The sequence below is a fragment of the Anarrhichthys ocellatus genome, unplaced genomic scaffold, assembly GCF_004355925.1.
Source record: "Anarrhichthys ocellatus isolate YVR2014 unplaced genomic scaffold, GSC_Weel_1.0 scaffold15, whole genome shotgun sequence".
Lineage (NCBI taxonomy): Eukaryota > Metazoa > Chordata > Actinopteri > Perciformes > Anarhichadidae > Anarrhichthys > Anarrhichthys ocellatus.
The window spans coordinates 8,986,541-9,005,239 of NW_022280045.1; the positions used below are offsets into that span (position 1 = coordinate 8,986,541).

The window sequence follows — 18,699 nt, forward strand, 5'->3', positions numbered from 1 at the left end:
TGTGTGTGTGTGTGTGTGTGCGTGTGGGTGTATGTGTGTGTGTGTGTGTGTGTGTGTTGGGACATCATTGAGCCTCTTCGCTCATCACCGTCAGATTTGTAGAAGGCATGCTCGGACATGTCTGTATTGTCTGTTGAATGAGTCATGGGAGCTGTCTTGTTCTGTATATGACTCACTGACCAGACGGAACAAATAAAAGTCCAGCCATATTATTCGGTAGCTCTGTGTCAGCTACTGTAAGGTTGGGTTTATATCTTTTGCAAAAAGCTAGCGGCTTTGCACTTTATTTCCCCTCTAATAGGCTGCTGTATTTTTAGCATTGCTCAAAGCTCTCTGCATTTATTCATACAGCTTTCTGACCTTGGAGGCAAACTGGCTTCCTATGTAGAGCCGCTAAAAGCAATATATCACTCGAGTAGTAAATTTTCACTTTTTAGCGTTTGACTGCAACCCCCCCCCCCAATATGTCTGCCTCATGAATGTCTTATCATGTCAGTCACAGCCTACTATTTTTGCAACAAAGTCTACGACGCTATACTTGTAGCACTTATGCAAACTGTGATAATGTGACCCAGATAATCTTTTAGTCAGTGTGTAAAATAGGTCAAATTCAGCCCGACAGTAAGTCGGGGGAAAACAGTCTTAATACTATTGATTGTGGATGAGTGTTGCTAAAATGTGCTGTAGATTCACTCGTTACTTTTCTGTTCTCGCACAGGAACAGTTTACCTTGATAACAGGTTTTCTTTAACAGATACCGTCAATTTCATCAGTTGAAATGACGACTGAGGCGAGCAGATGTAACCTAATTATAATAACATAAAACTTATGACTTGGTTTGAACAAAACTCCAGCTGTTTTTTTTTTTTATTTTTTCAGCTTTGTTTTAAAACAAGAATCATCCAAAAGGGGACTTAATTCTGCACTTTATGGCTACACACAGTATATCGTACTAGAAGGCTGAAGCTAATATCCTAATGCACACTGCTTCAACATGTGGAGAAATCTTAACAGACCTGGTTGCTAAGTTATGATTGAACAATTGCTGTTCAGGGAGGGGTTTAGCTAACAGTCAATTATCAAGATAAATGACATATTACTCGGAAATAGTTTGCTTCCTCTTCTCTAAAGGTTATTCCGTATCCTCTTAAATGCCAGCTATGTTTACTGGCTCCACAGTAAAAGGAAGGAAGTACTTATCACTCTTCTTTGTTGGGGAAAAAAGCAGCACATAAGCATCTTTGCAGTAGGTGGCTACGGGATAAATCCTCCTCCAAAAGAGGACGTATATGCGTGGCTTTGAAAGTATCTTCTCACACACTTGGCTGGAGCTTAAATGTGTGGGAAGCCCCACGAGAAGAGCAGGATAGCTGGAAGGCAAAGCCTCTCATCACCCGTATCCATTCCAAGTGATATGTCCAATGAAACATTTCAGTTCTGACATTTCAGCAGTGCCCTCCACATGACTCCAGCAGTCACCAGCTACTAGCCAGTTACAGTCAATGGAGCAGTCGATACAGACCTGCTATGATCTGGACAGGGGATAGAAGAGGGGACGGGGTCTCTATTGAGCTGCCTCTCGTTGCCTTGAGGACTAATCCACCAAATGGAGAAGTCGATTGCTGATTGACAACATCCATCGACTCTCCCGCCCTCCCGCCTCTCTCTCACTTACTTCATCTCTTCCTTATCCCTGCTGTTTGTTCTGCTCGTTATCCTCCTGTCTTTACCCTTCCCCTTTTTATGCTCCCATAGTCCCTTCAGGTCCATTTTCTCTCCTATAAATGTACATTTATGTGTGTAAAGATGAATGGATATTTTCCCTTCAATATCTCCCTGCAGAAGCAGAGCTTTGGTGATGATTCATGTGACCTGTTATGGCTTGGGTTTTAAATATTAGCTAATCCTTATAAGAAAAACAAGTCTAAAGTGGAGGGTAGCTGAGGTACAGAAGAGGTTGACCACTCATTAACGTTACTGGGCCTGCAGGTTTGTCAGACGTATTCAGCACAGAAGGCAGGTCTTTCTTCTCCTCTTATCTCCTCTCCTCTTTTCCCCTCTTCTCTTCTCCCGCAGGCTTTTGTTCTGTGAAAGGCATGTCAAGCACACAGATCGCGTCAAATAGAACACGGTTAATTGTTTTCTTTATTAGAGCTGAGAATATAGGAAAAGGGGAGCTACTGAGATCCATGGGGAGAAACGCACTTCAAAGGCTGGATCGGCTGTTTAGTCAGCACTATGTGAAGTTGTCGGGGCGGGTTGGTCGGTCAGCAGCGCGATCCATTCTGTCAGCAAATCTCACCTTATTGTTGTTAGCTAGCACTTGTGTCACGTTGAAGTGCAGTAAACCTACTTCAAGAAAAGGGAGAGAAAAAATGGTGCTCGGGGGAAAAAAATAATAATAATAAGACTCGCTGCACAATTCGACGTGTGAATTCCTCTGAGAGTGAAGTTTCAAGAAATGGCACTTGAAAGAACATTCTGTCCTATCACACCTTATGTAACTCCTGTCACCCTAACCCCCCTTCCCCCCCGAATCTCTCCCCCCATCTCCCACTGTCGCACTCACCTGAGTCGGAGGAGAAGAAGGCTCACTGTCTCTCTTGCTGAGCTCGTATCCTTTCATCTCCACATGTCGTTTCCTTTAATCTCCTGCAGGGAATGGCTTCCTCGGCGCGTTCCAAAGGGGAGCACAAGCAGAGAGTGTTCTTGACGGTCTCATTCGGCGGGATCAAGATTTACTGTGAAAGATCAGGGGTGAGTAGCATGTCAGCGAGTGGGCCTCGTGGCAGAGCTGCACTGTGAGGCCTCCGCCAGCTGCTGTACTGTGAACCTACAGTATAGGACATCCAGAGGGCAGACGCTGGCACGGTTCAGTTCACAGCGGCTGCCAGGGCCGCCATCTTGTTATCCTGGCTGGCTCGGTTGACATATTAGTTTGACTGTGATATCTGTGGAGAAGGGAAGATGATTCACAAGGTTGTGCTGAAATAAAAAAAAAAATGCATCACCTTGCAAAAATCCAAATTCCTCTCCAAATATCAATGCAAAATAAGCAACAACGTGCTTTCCACTGGACAGTTTGCCCTTTAGCTCGTAAAGATTCAACTTGACAGGTCTTCCATTTGATATTTGAGTAAACTGGTTTAGCACCCTAGTAAGATTAGTGGTATACTGCAGGACCTACTTAAGATCAGTCAGGCCTGATCTGCCTGTTAATGATAGCACAGTGAGCAATGTTATGGTGATGTTATGAGACGGGCTGTTTCCGCCTCCATCCTGGCTTCCATCCCTCTGGCGGACTTGGAGGCCTGCTGTTCCATTACAGGATGATCGAGGGGCTCGGCTCTCCCCCGTCCTGGGGCGTAGTGTTGGCTAGATAGGCCCACTCTGCTCATCAGCGCTAACCGATAATTAGCACTCAGTTCCACCCCTTAATGATCATTGCCGCTAATGCTAATTACACCACGGCTCCACCTCAGCTGTCATTAGAGCTAAACTGATAATTATGCAACAGCGTTTGCCCCATGGCTGCCGATCCCCACCCCACCACTGACCGTGGTCTACTCCCCAAAAAAACACCCATTTTTGATAATATCTCTTTTCAATATGACTGGTGGCGATAGTGGTGTGTCTTTAGCCGGTAATGAAAAAGAACATTAAGCCTCCAGCCACCAGCCAGCCAGCTCACCAGCTTTTGACAAGCTCATTTGTTATTTTGGAAATCATGCCCCCTAATGCCTCTCATTTTATTTACTGATTACTGGCAGTAAATAACCCTCCACACTTAATATCCCTCTTGAGTTAGGCAGGCAGCGTCAGCAAGCTTTTAGATGGAAATACTTTATGTGAAGCTGACATGATTCTCTGCTGAATCGTAGACTAGTCATATTAGTTTTGTATTTTACATTAATCTGAGGCGTTGCTAGCGAGAGTTCCTCCCTAGTGCTTAAGCTTATCTCTGCTAATAGCTGAGTGGCAGCTGAATTACTCTCAGCGTGCATCTATGGTTTCGTGTTTATATTTTGTGAGCTTTATTGGGGTGCCTATTTTGTGTCTATTAATCAGAAATGTTGTGAATGCATCAAACAGTAGTTTTTAAAAATGGGATGGGATTTAGTTTTCCTCAATCCCCAAATTTCCCAGCATCTCAAATCCTGCTGATATCAAAGATGGACATAAAGAGATGTCACTCAATCTGACAAAACAAACATCATGCGACTGGATTACAAGTTCTGCAGTAACTATAATATCTATTCAGTACTGTGTTGTGATTTGACTCCCTCCTCCCTCTGTGTTGGTTAGTTGCAGTTGGCTCAACATTATGCAAAGATGTTTAAAGTAGGTTTGGCCTACTTTTCCTGCCAACACAGTGTACAGTTGTCGTACTTGAAAAACATTTTTTTTTTAACTCAGAAATTAAACAAGAAAGAGGCTTTTTTCATCTTTAATAGGAGCAAGACAAAGAGTCGATTGTGTGAAAACCATATTTCACCAAGCTCACGTGGTCTTTGCTGTAACACTTAACACCTCTGTCATATAGGTGCTCATGCATCACCACTCGGTCCACGAGATCAGCTACATCGCCAAGGACACTAGGGACCACCGGGCCTTTGGCTACGTCTGCGGGAAGGAGGGTCACCATAAGTTTGTGGCCATCAAGAACGCACAGTCGGTAGGTACTTTACCACAGTGCTGTCGAAAAAGTTATTTCATGCAAGTCCAAGTCACGTCCCAAGTCCCAAGTCCTTGAGGGCAGTTCCAAACCAGGTCACAAGATAATTGAGGGTCAGGTACATTTCTAAAGGGTGACCGTTAAATGCCACAGGATTTAACATTTACATAGCTGAGACCAAGTCTATGCAATGCACACAGTAGGCCTAACAATTAAATATTCAAGCTGTGCAGCTGTGCAGCTGTGCAGCTGTGCAAAGCCTTCCTTGCACTCTCAAAAACACTTTGATTAAAATTGGAGACGTCAGTGTTTTTGCATTCAAGCCTCAAATCAAGTTTATTGGCAGTCAAGTCCTCATTTCTCATTTGTCAATTTTGACTCAAGTCCAAGCCTGAAGCCTACAGATGTGCACTCTTTTGTTTAATCATAAATGTTCAGTTGGAGCTCCAGTGGAGGATTGTGGAAAACGCAAATAGTGGTGTAATTGAAGATCGCTGTGATGTGTACTGTAGGTCAGTTCATTCTTTTGATTTGTTTCTAAAGAAAGGAAACTATCTAATGGTCATTTTAACACCACCTTGTTGTCTAATCTAAGACACTGCTGCCAATATTGAAATGCACACCTCTAATGCTAGTTTCTACGGCATTATTTTTCAGGTCAGATGTATTTAAAAGACACCAGTTGACCAGATAGATACTAAGTAAACGAGTAGATATTGATATTGTCTTAACTTCTGTTTGAGTTTTTTGAGCTTGTTTCCCTGTGACAAGGGCAGAACCAAACATCTTCATAGTCTTCACATAATCTATTCTACGTAAGTTGGCTGACTAAAATAACAAAATGAATATTTTAATAAATACATAATAAAATAAAAAACAGTTCATAAAGGTCACTCCCCATAAAATAACACATTCATCAAATTGTTGAGGGTAACACAGTTCAATCAAATGTTGTTCACTTCAGAATTCTGTTTACTATTTGTTTTCTTACATTAAGGTTTTCTGACCTAAAGGTTTTAAGATCATTTTCCAAAAATATAAATCATTTTTGCTGCATTGATTTTCTTCTCCTGTATCTTCTGCACTGGCCATTTCCCCTTCTTACACCTCTATTTCTGCCTGCTTGTCTACAAATGTTAATTTCCCCAAACACTGCCACTCTACCCTTCTTTCCCTTTATCTCTTTTTTTTAATTTGTCCATTTCCTCTCTTTTCTTACTTCCCACTGCTTGATTTTCCACATATTTCCTCATCTTCCTCCTCTCATGCAGGCGGAGCCTCTCATTATTGACCTGCGCGACCTCTTCACGCTGATCTATGACATTAAACAGCGGGAGGAGATGGAGAAGAAGGCCCAGAAGGATAAACATTGTGAGCAGGCGGTCTACCAGGTAGGACGGCACATTTCTGCTTTTTTTCCTCAGTTTTGTTTCCCATTCGGAGGCGAGATCACACCTAATAACTTAGCCAGAGATTAATTCACACAACTGAAGAGTGTTTGTCTGCACCATTGATTTCTATGTTGAATATCTATATATATATATATATATATATATCAGGTCAGGTTTGTGTGAGAGGAAATGCACGCATTGGTGTGTGGTCAATAAACCAAATCACTGTTTCATTAAAACACACTATGAGTGTGTAATTATGTTCGCTGGCAGGAAGAGACGGACGGAGACAAATCTATTTTTTTGCGTTGTTTTCCGTCTTTCCATTTACTTTTTAATTAGACTCTAAATTGGGCTGCACTGTCTTACTGATGAAAAACAACATGTGTCATCTGCCTTCTGTCCCACCACTACACAGACCATCCTGGAGGACGAAGTGGACGATCCAGTTTACCAGGTAGGTCCGTATGGCACACGAGCAGGAAAGAAACACTGCTGATCTTGATGCTTTTCTAGCTTCACTGGTGCTGTTTTCACTCTTAAAGCTTGGAATAAAAAGAAAAAAACTATTAATCATACATTTTAATATCTCCTCCAGTCACTGATCTGCTTGAATTAATGATTCATTATATTCCACCATTCCAGTAATACACAGTAGACCATCCTATTGGACAGTTTTGTTCAACCATTCAACTCCCATTTGCCAGTGCAGTGTTGTAAAACCATATTTTTTAAGTTGATCTGTGTCAATGTTCTGATTTCTTCCAAAGACCCCCTGACTGGTTGTTACCCTCTCCCTCCTTTCTGCCCTGTGCATTTATTTGGCTGTACATGTTTTTTCTTTCTCTGTGATTGCTCACACTGAATACAGACAACACTAACTCTTACTCTGAATGCTATGTTCAGTGGTACGTCCCACCACCTCTCAGATCACCTCTGTTCTTTGCTCTTAAAGTGTGTTTTGCATAAAGTCATTCCATTTGCAGCTTCCAATTATGTTGATGTTGGTTGACAAAACTCCAGACTGTGGCCAGAATCTTGAAGGGGTACTTTGACATTTTGGGAAATACGCTTGTTCTTGACACTTTCTTGCTGATAAGATCAATACCACCCTCGTGTCTGCGCAGTGGATTTGTAGCTAGAGCCAGCAGCCAATTAGCCTAGCATAGCATAAAGACTGGAAACGGGGAAACAGTCGGCTTTGTCTGTCCAAAGGTAACAAAATCCACCTACCAGCACCTAATCCGAGCTGCAGTGATAACGTTGGCTCTTGATTTTGATTTAGTTTGTCTTTTGACTGAAATTTTATTATTTTTATCATGTCTTCGAAGCATTTTTACAGCTGTCGCCATCTTTGTCGTGTACTGTTACTATGGTGTCGTTGTCATCCGTCACAAGGTTAGTGGTAAAGGCAGTTTACCCACACTGTCCATAGTACTCTGCAGTGACGCAGCAGACTGAATTTCAAAACTCTGTTTGAACAGAACCACTCACTCTCTGTCGTTCCTGCTCACCTAGCATTAGCTTTAGCTTCTATCTGTTCTCTTCACTTAAGACGATCATTCAGAAGCTGATTCACTCACTTGGTTATTACAGTTCTGTTTGTTTTATGGGTTAAGATTGAGAAGAGAAGCTAAAACTTCGGTTAACGTAGCGTAAATTCTTTAGTGAAGATTTAGATGTTTGACTGCGACATTAATCTTACAATTTACTCAATCCTTTTAACATTAAAGACTGAAAGTATTGTTAACATTACATCCACAGCCCCTTTTGATGTTACATTTACTTACCTTTTTATAAATGTCAGTGTGCTGCCTGCCTGCATGTTTTTGTAGTCTATTCCATATTTTTTGCTGATTCTTGTCTAATTCTGAGTGGATTGTAAAATAGTTTAATCCATAAGTCTGTGTCTTCCAAGAACTGTTAATGTCAGACATAATTTCTGATAGAGACATAACGTTATTGAATGGAAGACGCTTCTTACTAATGGAAGTGCAACAGGTCAAACAGCTCAACTTCTGAACAAGGAATAGTTATGGGCGGCGAGGACGTTGTGTGATTCCGCAGTTAAATGCGGGTTTTTTAAAAGGACTGACGAAACATTAATTTGTCATAATTATTGTTTTCAGTGGATCATTTTTATTTAGTTCAACCCTTGTTTATTTCAAGAAAAATAGGTTGTTGACGAAATTAACACTGCCGAGCTGGTCGAATCGGACAGAGCCAGGCTAGCTGTTTCCCCGTTTCCAGTCTGAATGCTGAAATAAGCTAAGCAGCTGCTGGCTCCAGCTACACATTTACCAAACAGATATGAATTTATCTTACTGTCAAGAATGTGAATAAACGTATTTCCAAGAATGTCAAACTATTCCTTTAAATTGAGATCCATAAAGGCATTTATTAACATCAATCTTAAGAGGAGAGACTGACTGATCCGAGACATCACTTATGGATCTCAAGCGAATAATCTGACGTCTGGGTCTATTTCCTCTCAAAGAGGAGGAGCATCATATTGCTGATGTTGAAGGGAGACCTCCAGCTCAGACCTCCACATTGCCTTGAACTACTGCCTGACCTATTATACTTGTGCTCTTTCCTCTTCCCACCTCGCTCTTTCTCTCTCTCTCTCCCCATCTCCCCGATTCCTCTTTCCCATGCCCCATTTTTTTTTTTTTTTTACACAACCTTCATGTTCGTGATCTCATTTCACTCCCCACTCGACGCCATCCTCGCTCCCCTGTGCTTTCATTTATTCTCGTCATGTATCACTCCCTTGTTGTATCTCTCTGTTTTATATGCCGACCTTTCTCTCTGTCTTCACATCTCATTATTCTCTGCACCTCTACGCCTTGCCCACTACTTCTGTTCTGTAGTACATAGTGTTTGAGGCTGGACACGAACCCCTCCGTGGCCCCCAGTCAGAGGAGAGCGTTTATCAGGTACAAAGACAAGCATTGCCCCCTTTTCTTCTCCCTCTTCATACCCTGTGATAGATTATAACAGTAAAAGTACTAACAACATGACTTTATAGCACCTTTCAAGATTCATGTAAGAAGTGCAAAGTGTTTTTTTGGAGAAAGGATTTTCTGGGGATTCAAAGATAGATCAAACCAAGGTTTCTGTTTCAACTTGGCTGAATGTGAAAAGCCATGTAGGAAAGAACCAAATGAAGCTGTGAGTTCTATTAAGAGGTTCATATCAAAGTTATAATCCCTATGATTTTAATCCATTACTCCCTGCATTAACTAAAACGGATCCCTTGTTGAAAAATGGGAAAATTAGCATGTCTTTGTCTGCAACACATCAGCGCTAAACGCAATGTGGCTTGTGGCTTTTTCACAATAAAAGCCATCCGTGTTTCGCCAGTTGCACGGTTTTATTTGAAGCAGCGGCATATTATGTTTCATTTGCATTAGCGGTAACTAAATACAGCTCTGATGCAGTGTAATGAGAGAGCACACTAAATAATTAGGCTATCAATCAGATAAAATGGCACTCGATTACATGCATGCATCGGTTCCTCTGTGAATCCAGCATGGGAATGGCAGACTCCCCACTACCAATGGAAACTGCTATATAGAGAGGCAATTACAGAATGCAAATACTTTGAGCAACAATTGTTGAAAAAAATGACATGTTTGATTTCATGAAAAGCTTCAGGATTATTACTTTAATTATTAAAGCTTTATGTTTAATATGATGCCTCAAACAACAGCAGAAGAGTCAAGGTCAGCTGTTCACCCAAAGCCTGCGTACCGGGCTCCTCTTATACATCCAACACTTTGACTTTTTGGCTTTAGACCATTTGAAGGACCAGCTAGGACGCTAGGGACCTGTCGTTTGGTTTAATCCTATTCCCCCCTCCCTCCCTTTCTCTCCCTCCTCCTCCTCCTCATGCCTCTCTGTATCTTGCGTTCCTCTGAAGATGAAAGATGCAGAGAGCGAGATTAATCACTTGCCATGCCATTTGATCTCAGAATGAAACAAGATCAATAGACTTGGGGAAAACGTAAGGGGGAGTCAACCAGTTGAGGGAGCGATAGGGGAGTCAGGCAGCGAGGTTAACAGCAACAGATAGTTCGAATAAATGGGAGCGAAATATACAAAAGAGGCCAGAGCCGAGGCATTTTCGTATTGTCAGATTAACCAGTTGAGACCTACTGTTGCAGCATAACAATAGGCTTTCTTAATACTCACAGAACCAGCACGCACCATCGTCGGGCATTATTTGCAATCAATATTGATTTAAGTAGAATTGATTCAACGAAAAAAGCTGGACAAATTTGCATAATCCCATTGCTCTAAAAGATAAAATTTCATCTTAAAAAAATTACTAAATTGATGCAGAAAGCTTTTTCTTTTTCTATACACATGTTTCAGTTCTTGTAAGCTGCTGTATTTTTAATAACCCAGCCTGATAAAAATAAAAGATAAAAAGGTTTTGCTTTGTTCCTTACGTGGACCTCCAATCCAATGCAGGTCCCAACCAGTCAGCAGAAGGAAGGGATCTATGATGTCCCAAAACGCCATTTCATGACTGTAGGTGTTTTTATTTTTTACCATTTGTTTCTTTACCCTTGCAAACCTCTCTTTAACATCCTCTTGAAGGAAGTACCTTAAGCCCCCTTTGACAGTCTCCATTCATATTATTTTGCTCTACTCTATTTAATAGTTTTAGTTATGTATTGCAGCCTACAGGCTCTAAAATGGATTTTCTAGTCCCAGAACGACTCAGCCAGGGGTCTATGTCTGCATCCGCTTTTTGTTATGATGATGATGATGATGATGATGAAACAAAGCCACATTGGTCATGCCTAGCCTGCTTGAAGAGATAAGACTAATTGATTGGTCAACCAAAGTCAGACATGTCAGCACTTTCACAGGACATTAGAAACGCAGGCTTCGTATCCAAAATCCAATCTTGTGCGGAATCTGACGCATGTCGTGACCAGATGGAGAGAAAATCAGCTTGGAGTCTGTCTGCCCGTCCCATCTGACTGGCACAGCGGACTGACGAGATAAATAAATTGGGGGCTGTTCCGTCTTCCTCAGAGGATGAGGACGAGAGGTTTGTAGGTGGGGTTTTGGGTTGAGCTGCATGCAGTGTAGTCGGCTACATACAATCAAGGCCACCAAACACTCGGACCTTAATGAATAGCAATGTATTTTGTTCAGAAAAACAGCACAAGTAGCATTTCTGATTCCACTCCTTTCCATCAAGCTGAAAATATATTTCACCTCATCCTGGTAGATTTTATGATTTCTTCACCACCATGCAGTGACAACGCTGTTACATCTCTCAAATCGCCTATAAAAAAACATTCATTCAAGCCTATTTTGCCAAACATTCACCCGGAGACAATTTCCACGCAACTTTTGAAAACAGCCCTAGCAAAGTGCTTCTCTGCTCTCCGCTGTTTGTGTGCTGGTTGCTCAGCATATCAAACAGATAAACTTTCCCGGCCCCCTCGCTATCTCACCCAAACAGCCCATGCCAGTATAAGTAGCAGCGCTTCCATATCTCTAAGTGTTACTGCTTGTCTGTTCATTCAGTTGGAGCTTTTTGAGAGCCTTGAGCTCCCCTGATGTGTGTCAGTGCCTGCAGGGAGAGACCTCTGTGCACAATGTTTACCTTTTTCCAAATTCAGACTCATTCTGTGACCCTCAATGGTCCCAAAGTGCCGTGCAAACTGCAATCCGCCATGTCCCGGCTTATTCAAACATAACACCCTGTTAGCAGCAATACTGATTGCTGTGATTCCTCCTTTTGCTTTCTGTTTTTTTTTAACTATGTGTTTTTGTTGTTCATGTATGTGTTCTGTTTATGCAAATCCTGTGTCTTCTGTGTGTTTTTGTGCTTTTTACAGTGATTCATTGTCTGCTTGTGCATGGCCCCCAGAGACATTTCATGCAACTTAGTCATTCCATAGTGCCTTCCATAGCCGCGTCCCTCTCTCCTTTAAGTAGTTTTGAGTAGAGGACAGAGGGGACTAGAGCAGGGGTCACGTCTGCCTATCGGGTGAGGTGACCTCATTGTCTCGGTTGGGTGGTTCCAGGAGCTTCTTCTTTCATATATTTGATGAAATAAACACGCTCTTCTGTCTATGTATCTGCTCTCGGAGTAGAATCAGCATGATAAAGCGTCCCGGGCTCTCATGGGGGCCCCCTCCTGATTGGCAGACATAAGAATATCTAATCAGAGTCTGGTTTATGGGACTGAATAGCCTTTTACCCACTCAATTATAGCGAGCCTTGAAAGATTCATTTTAGATCCATTTTCTGATAATGAAACGAGGGGATAGTTGTTTCTTGCCATCCACAGCACAAACTGCCTTTATGAATAGATTTCACTCCCCGCACCTACCCAGCCATACCCTATCTGGAGATGAATTCAAGGTTTCATGAGTGTGCAAATCTCATTGTCGTGATGTATCACTGGATTTTGTCTCTCTTTCTCCCTCACTCCTTGGTCCGACTCACAGAACATCAACCACTTTGATCTTTTCGGCGACATGTCCACTCCTCCCTCGGTGAGTACTACGACACAAAACCAAACCCCGATTACCTTTGTGTAATTGGTACAAGTTGATAGAACAGCGTGGGGAAATTACATTATTTTATCTGCAAAGTTATGTCATTGCATTAGGACAGTCGCAGAGATCTAAATTACCTGAATATCCGACAGTACTGCGGATTAAAGATAAATGTGCAGCATGGTGACTTTTAGGTGACTTTGATAGTAGTGACATCTGTGTGTGTGTGTGTGTGTGCGTGCGTGTGCTTTGCCTACCAGATGCCCCCATCCCCCGCCAACACACTGGACCCTAGCAGGAGCAGCCGACAGCAGCAACACACTGCTGAGTTGTACGCCCCCTTCAGCCCCACCTCCATGCCGTCAGGTAGCTGCCCGCACTGAAAGACTCCATTTTTTTCCACAATATGAAACATAAAAGAGAATAAAGTGCTGGTGGGGATGTCTTTCTTTGATGTGTTGTCTGTAAAAAAGCCAAGATTGACTGTACCACAGAGATACTGGAAAGCGATGTTTAAGGACAGATAATGGGGATTTTGCATATTTTAGCAAAACAATTGACATTTTTGTCTTCCAAGAACATTCAAGAACGTCCCAACATCATTTCAAAACAGCAGCCGACTGAAGGGCAACCTTTTTAATGCAGGAAACAACTTAATTCACATCGTCCTTTTCACAATGTGCCTGTCCCCGATAACACAGCTTATGAAGTCAATGCTTTTTGGCAGCAGACTCTCAAATCTCAGATGTTGTCCTGGAACACTCCAACAAGGAAGTATTTTCAGTCCAATGCATTACCATGCAACAGTAACAGAAATAGGACACACAACTGAATGTGTGTCATTGATTACTGATCTCAAACAACCTACTGCAGGTTTGTTAGTCTCAAAAATATATAATAATAATAATTTTAAAAACAATAGATATTATTATTTGCGCTTCCTTTTCCAGCTTTAATATCCTTTAATCATGTTTTCTCCTCCTCTTGCTCCAGGTTATATGACCATGGGTCCTGTGCAGGCTGCCCAGTGGGCGCAGCAGCCGTTTTCTGCCCAGGCTCAGACTCTGGCCTTCCCCGTGCAGGGGCCCCTCCAGGTGGCTCAGGTCCTCCCCGGTGGTCAGCCAGTCATCTGGAGCCAGGCCAACATTTTCCCGGCCACTCAGCAGCAGTGGGCGGCCATGGCAGCCTACATGCCTGCCCAGACCGTGGGCGTGGGAGGGCACGCCATACCTGCTGCCATGCTCCAAGGCCTAGTACCCATTACCACCATGTGCCCCCAAGCCTGCGACATGTCGGCCCCCTCCTCTGCCATCACCAGCCCCCAGCACACGGCCGACCCAGCCCTGCTTCAGAGGCAGCTGAGCCTAGGGAAGGAAGGCCTCGGCCTTGACTCAGATGCCGGCGAGGGCCCCTCTACGTCAGGAGCCGGAGCAGCAGGTGTGGGATCTGGCATCGCGTCTGCAGGGGTGAGCAGGTGTGGGACCCCAGGCCTCATGAGTGTACCGGATACACTAGTCTGCAGTCAGCTGCTGCCACCTTCAGCTGCTGCGACCCAGGAAGAGGAAGGAAGCTGTAGTGACCTTGATCTCTCTAGGATGACCATGAGCCCAGGGACATCCACATCACCGTCTACTGAATCACGTAAGTGTTCTTAATTGTTGTCTCCCTACATAAATATGTCTTATTAAACCTCCATCTGTACCACTTTATTAGAAAAGCATTTGAAAAAACACTATTAGCCTTTCTAGCTTGATGTCCCTATGGATGGCAGTGTCACAGGATGGACTATTTCAACATCTATCTGATCTATTGCCATTACATTTTGTACAGGCATTCATTGTTTCCAGGTGATACATCCCCCTGAGTTTGGTGACCCCTTGACTTTTCCTCTAGCGCCACCACGATGTTCACATTTGTAGTTTTGAGTGAGATTTCTCCAAAACTATTGGATGGATCACTATAAAATGCAGTAAAAAAGTCGTAGTGAATGGAAGAAACCTCAGCAGGAGCAACTGAGGAGATTACACCAACATAGTACAAATGCACTAAGAACAATCACAATGACAAAATCAAACATTAAACATCTAGGAAGAATAAAGATCTGGGAGCAACTGCAGGTGTTGCCAAACAGACCTGAGTCACACAACCTCCTCTGAACCGTGGAGAGTCCGAAACAGGACAGACGACACAAACACACAAGGCAAAGCTCAAGAACACTGGGAGAGAGAGACAAGGACAACATGCACACAAGGGAGCAAGAGACGTGAGGAGAGGCTAAATCTACGGAGATCCAGATCCAAACATCTGGAATGAGGCACCAACACCTACAGCTTGGAAGCTTGTGTGCTTGTGGGCCAACAAACACACAGAGGGTTAGAGAGATGCAGTGGTTTTCAGAAAGTTTACCATATTCAGGACAAACGTATATATACTATTAACTATAAGTACTAGGCTTAATAAATGAATTAATTGATATGGTAACAGGTACAAGGCCTGAAGGAATCAAAGAATAAGCAACTGAAAAGATGTGTTTTAAGTTTGAATTTAAAGGCCACAACAGAGTCAGACTGTCTGATGTCCACACGGATATTATTTCTGGGAGTATGATAAGAAAAGGCCCTGCAGCATGCTGGCTTCTTTTTAACTCTGGGAATAGACAGGAGTGCTGTATTCTGAGAGGGGAGAGCACGGGATGGAATATAAGGTTTAAGGAGATCGGACAGGTATGGAGGGGTGTGCATGTTAATAACGTTGTGCTTTGTTTGATGATGTGCAGAATGTCAGGTATTTTAGAAAATAAAGTAAAAGGGATGACATGCAATAAAGGTCATGATCTGGATTTGAATCCACTGCTTCTCTGCATAGGTTGTGCACGTTACCAGCGTGATGCTCAAATGTATTCACAGAGCAGAGCATTAAACACTCGGTAAACAAAGTAGAAATCCCTTTATGTGTCCTCTTGCTGTATTTACTGAACATTTCTTATTTCCTCTCTCCGCAGCATCCACTCCAGCCCCTCAGCAGAGCTCGTCTTCAGACTGCCCCCCTTCCCAGGCCAGTGACCCCCCCACAGATCACTCCCCTGTAGACCCAGAGGGTAACTGCAGCAGCGCCAAGGAGGAACAATCGGTGAGCTCTGCCCCCCCCCCTCCGGGTCAATAAGATTCATGGATTTGATTTAACAACTGACTGACACGGTGCTATAATCTGTTATTGTCATATGGATGATCTGTTCTCAAGTACATTGCATGTAATCACACACAGTAGATGTCACATGATTAATATGGCCGAATGGGATTGATTTTACCCTCTTTTTTTTTTTAAAGCAAAATGTCAAGCCAATTAAACATGAAAGGTCAAAGATGATTTAAGTGTCTTGATTTTATCATATGTAATAAGGTAAAATTATGTGTCACAGTAATTATCCTAAATGTTTCACATGTTTTTCTGGAAAATGTGTGAGGAAAAAGATGCACTTTCTCAGGTCCTCACATGCTGGAGGATAACTGATTCTGCCAAAGCATGTCACCTGCAAAATAGACATTTTACAGCTTTCTGCCTTCATTTCTCTCAGGGCTCTGGTGTTGCAAGGTCGATCGCTCTGGTGCCCAGTGGAGCTCCTGATCCTTCGCAGGATCAGACCTGTCCACAGGAAGACAGCTAGAGAACCACGAAAACCTAGTGAGTATTTCACAGTCCCCTCATCTCCTAAGTTAAATGTCTGGGTTTTATATATCAACTACCTTTACTTTCATGCATTTTTGCCACGGCTCTTTTTGCCAACGACCCACCTATTCCCACCCCCTTTGAATTTTTTCATAATCCGGCTCTGTGTCACTTTATTCGCTTTATGTTTCCATTCGTCTCATATCCCCCTTGCCTTGGTTTAGTTCAGTGTTCCTGTCATTATGCCTCTACTGAATGTATCAACCAAACGAAAGACAAGGAAGGCACAAAGTTGCCCCCTGGTGGTCATGTTTGTAATTGCAGAATTGCAGCTTCATGATTTGGTCAATTGGTTTGTCTTCTAGGGGACGGAAGCGCTCAAGGCCAAGACAGAAGCTCACGAGAAAGAGATGAAGAGAAGGATGAGTGACCGTGAACAGCAGTGTCTCTCACAGCTGGATTACACAGATGTGTTCTGTTTTTGCAACCTTTAAAGGATACTTTGGCAGTTCTGTAATAAGCTGGCTATCCTAGGATCTGCTTTCCTCTAGAGGCCACATACTCTACTGTACTCCTCAGCATGACAACCGGACTTTGGCTTTATCGACCAATCAAAAAACCTTTCAACCAGGAAGTGACCTTTGATCTTTGACTGAAAACCTACGGCAGGAGGCGACTGCACCCTCCTGTGACGGATTAATGAGTTTATACCTGTGAGGATATATTCAACGGCCGTGGTGACAATGAGGATGCTAATTCTTTTTTGGGAACCTTTTAAGAGGAGCAGCGTGCTACTGTATGTGGTTGACCTTAGTTTGTCAGCCGCCACCAGCAGAGACTGTGCACAGCAGATGGATTTGCCAAATGTTCTCATAGTGTTGCTCCACCGATTCGTCCATTTGCATGAACAGACTTAATGTGGATTCAGCGGACTCGGCTGTGAGCCAAACTGTTCTCTGCAGCTTCCTTCTAGAACTGAGACAAATTTTGAAAAAAAAAAGTTTTGATTTCTTTTTCTTATTTTATAAGCTGTGAATTCTTAGTTGATGACGCCGAGTCGTTAGAGGTATCGAAATGACTTTGAGGCATCAATGTGTAAACTTTGCCAAACATCTATTTTGTAAATAAGAATCTGCCCAGTCCCCTATACCTGAGCCTCTGTGCCATAAGATAGCTCTCTGCCTCTTGGATGCCAACTACCTGTGTTTCTCTCAAGCAATGCCCTACCAGCACCTCCATTTTTTGACGTCTGGATGTTTGTTTACGCTTTTGCAGCCATTTATTTTTAATTTCCGAACATATCTTTGTTTCTGTTCGGTTTTTGAGGTATGAACTGTGAATCTGTGTTACATGGTCATTCAAAATAAAGCCTGCTGTACCCGTCTCACTCATTTTGAGCTTGAAAGAAATGAAGGGGTTGAAAGATATCAAAGAAATCCTACTGCTCCTTCAAGGTTTCAGGTTTTTCTATTTAGTAAATAGGAGGCAGATTTTCCTGCATCTCTTTGTTTTTAGATATTCTACATCTCCAGCTGAGGTCGCATTGTTTACAATTTGCCTCTTTGAATCATATCTTTCTTTTGTTTCTTCAATTAAGCAGAATAAACTCACACTGGCTTAAGAACCATGAGCTCGGAGACAGTAGAGTGCATTTCTATGCCTTATCAGGTTTATTTTTGTTGTCCAGTCACTGTTCTTGTCAGGTCATTTGTATACAGTAAACAGGTCATTGTTGTAACTAAGCACTTGGGCGTATTGTAGGTCTGCTCCACTGAATCAAAATGGTCAAAAAGAAAGGCAACTTTATATAACATGAACAATAGAGATATCACTATTATCCGCTAGTCTTACAATAACAAATGGTAACTGTATCCCTGCTTGTGTAAGAAAAATGAGAAATAGTCCAAAATATTTTGTAAATTTTATTTATGGAATTAAGAGTTGTCATGAAAAAGAGAAAAAAGGACTTTTGTACGTCTATGACTTCCCCATACACTGTACCCATGCCACTGTTCAGTCACAAATAAAATATCATGTGATTCCCACTTTCCTTCTTGGTTTTCTTTCTTTGAACCGATGCCATCATTCTAATAATGAACCTCCAGTAAAGGTCACAACAGCAGCCAACAGAGGTTGCTCTTCTCAAACAAATGCTGCAGTAATGCTCCATGCAGCATTAAGTAAAATTACAGAAGTATTCAAAGCAAAAGGTACTTGAAGTTTTAAAAGTATAAGTGCTCATCTTTATTTTACTATATGTATGCATCATTGTGTAAGCAGTATTCTACTGTAGCTGCTCAAAGTGAAGCTAGATTTGAATACTTCATACAGTTAGGTATATTCAGTGGTTGCCAACCTAAGGGTTTGGGCCGCCTCCAAAGAGTCACAAGATTAATCTGAGGGGTCATTAGGTGATTAATGTGGTGGAAAGTAA

General features: G+C 42.5%; 1 protein-coding gene across 1 annotated transcript in view; it reads left to right on the forward strand.

Annotated features, from left to right (window-relative positions):
* LOC116387629 (complement component C8 beta chain-like) overlaps positions 1 to 18,699 on the forward strand; it is a 48,907-nt gene that overhangs the window by 22,895 nt on the left and 7,313 nt on the right. Inside the window, exons 4-14 of the mRNA XM_031854890.1 lie at positions 2,659 to 2,757; positions 4,544 to 4,675; positions 5,947 to 6,066; positions 6,485 to 6,523; positions 8,940 to 9,005; positions 10,546 to 10,605; positions 12,549 to 12,596; positions 12,860 to 12,965; positions 13,593 to 14,240; positions 15,601 to 15,728; positions 16,174 to 16,258. Of these exons, the coding sequence (XP_031710750.1) occupies positions 2,659 to 2,757; positions 4,544 to 4,675; positions 5,947 to 6,066; positions 6,485 to 6,523; positions 8,940 to 9,005; positions 10,546 to 10,605; positions 12,549 to 12,596; positions 12,860 to 12,965; positions 13,593 to 14,240; positions 15,601 to 15,728; positions 16,174 to 16,258 (1,531 nt within the window). The remainder of the gene's footprint in view (positions 1 to 2,658; positions 2,758 to 4,543; positions 4,676 to 5,946; positions 6,067 to 6,484; positions 6,524 to 8,939; positions 9,006 to 10,545; positions 10,606 to 12,548; positions 12,597 to 12,859; positions 12,966 to 13,592; positions 14,241 to 15,600; positions 15,729 to 16,173; positions 16,259 to 18,699) is intronic.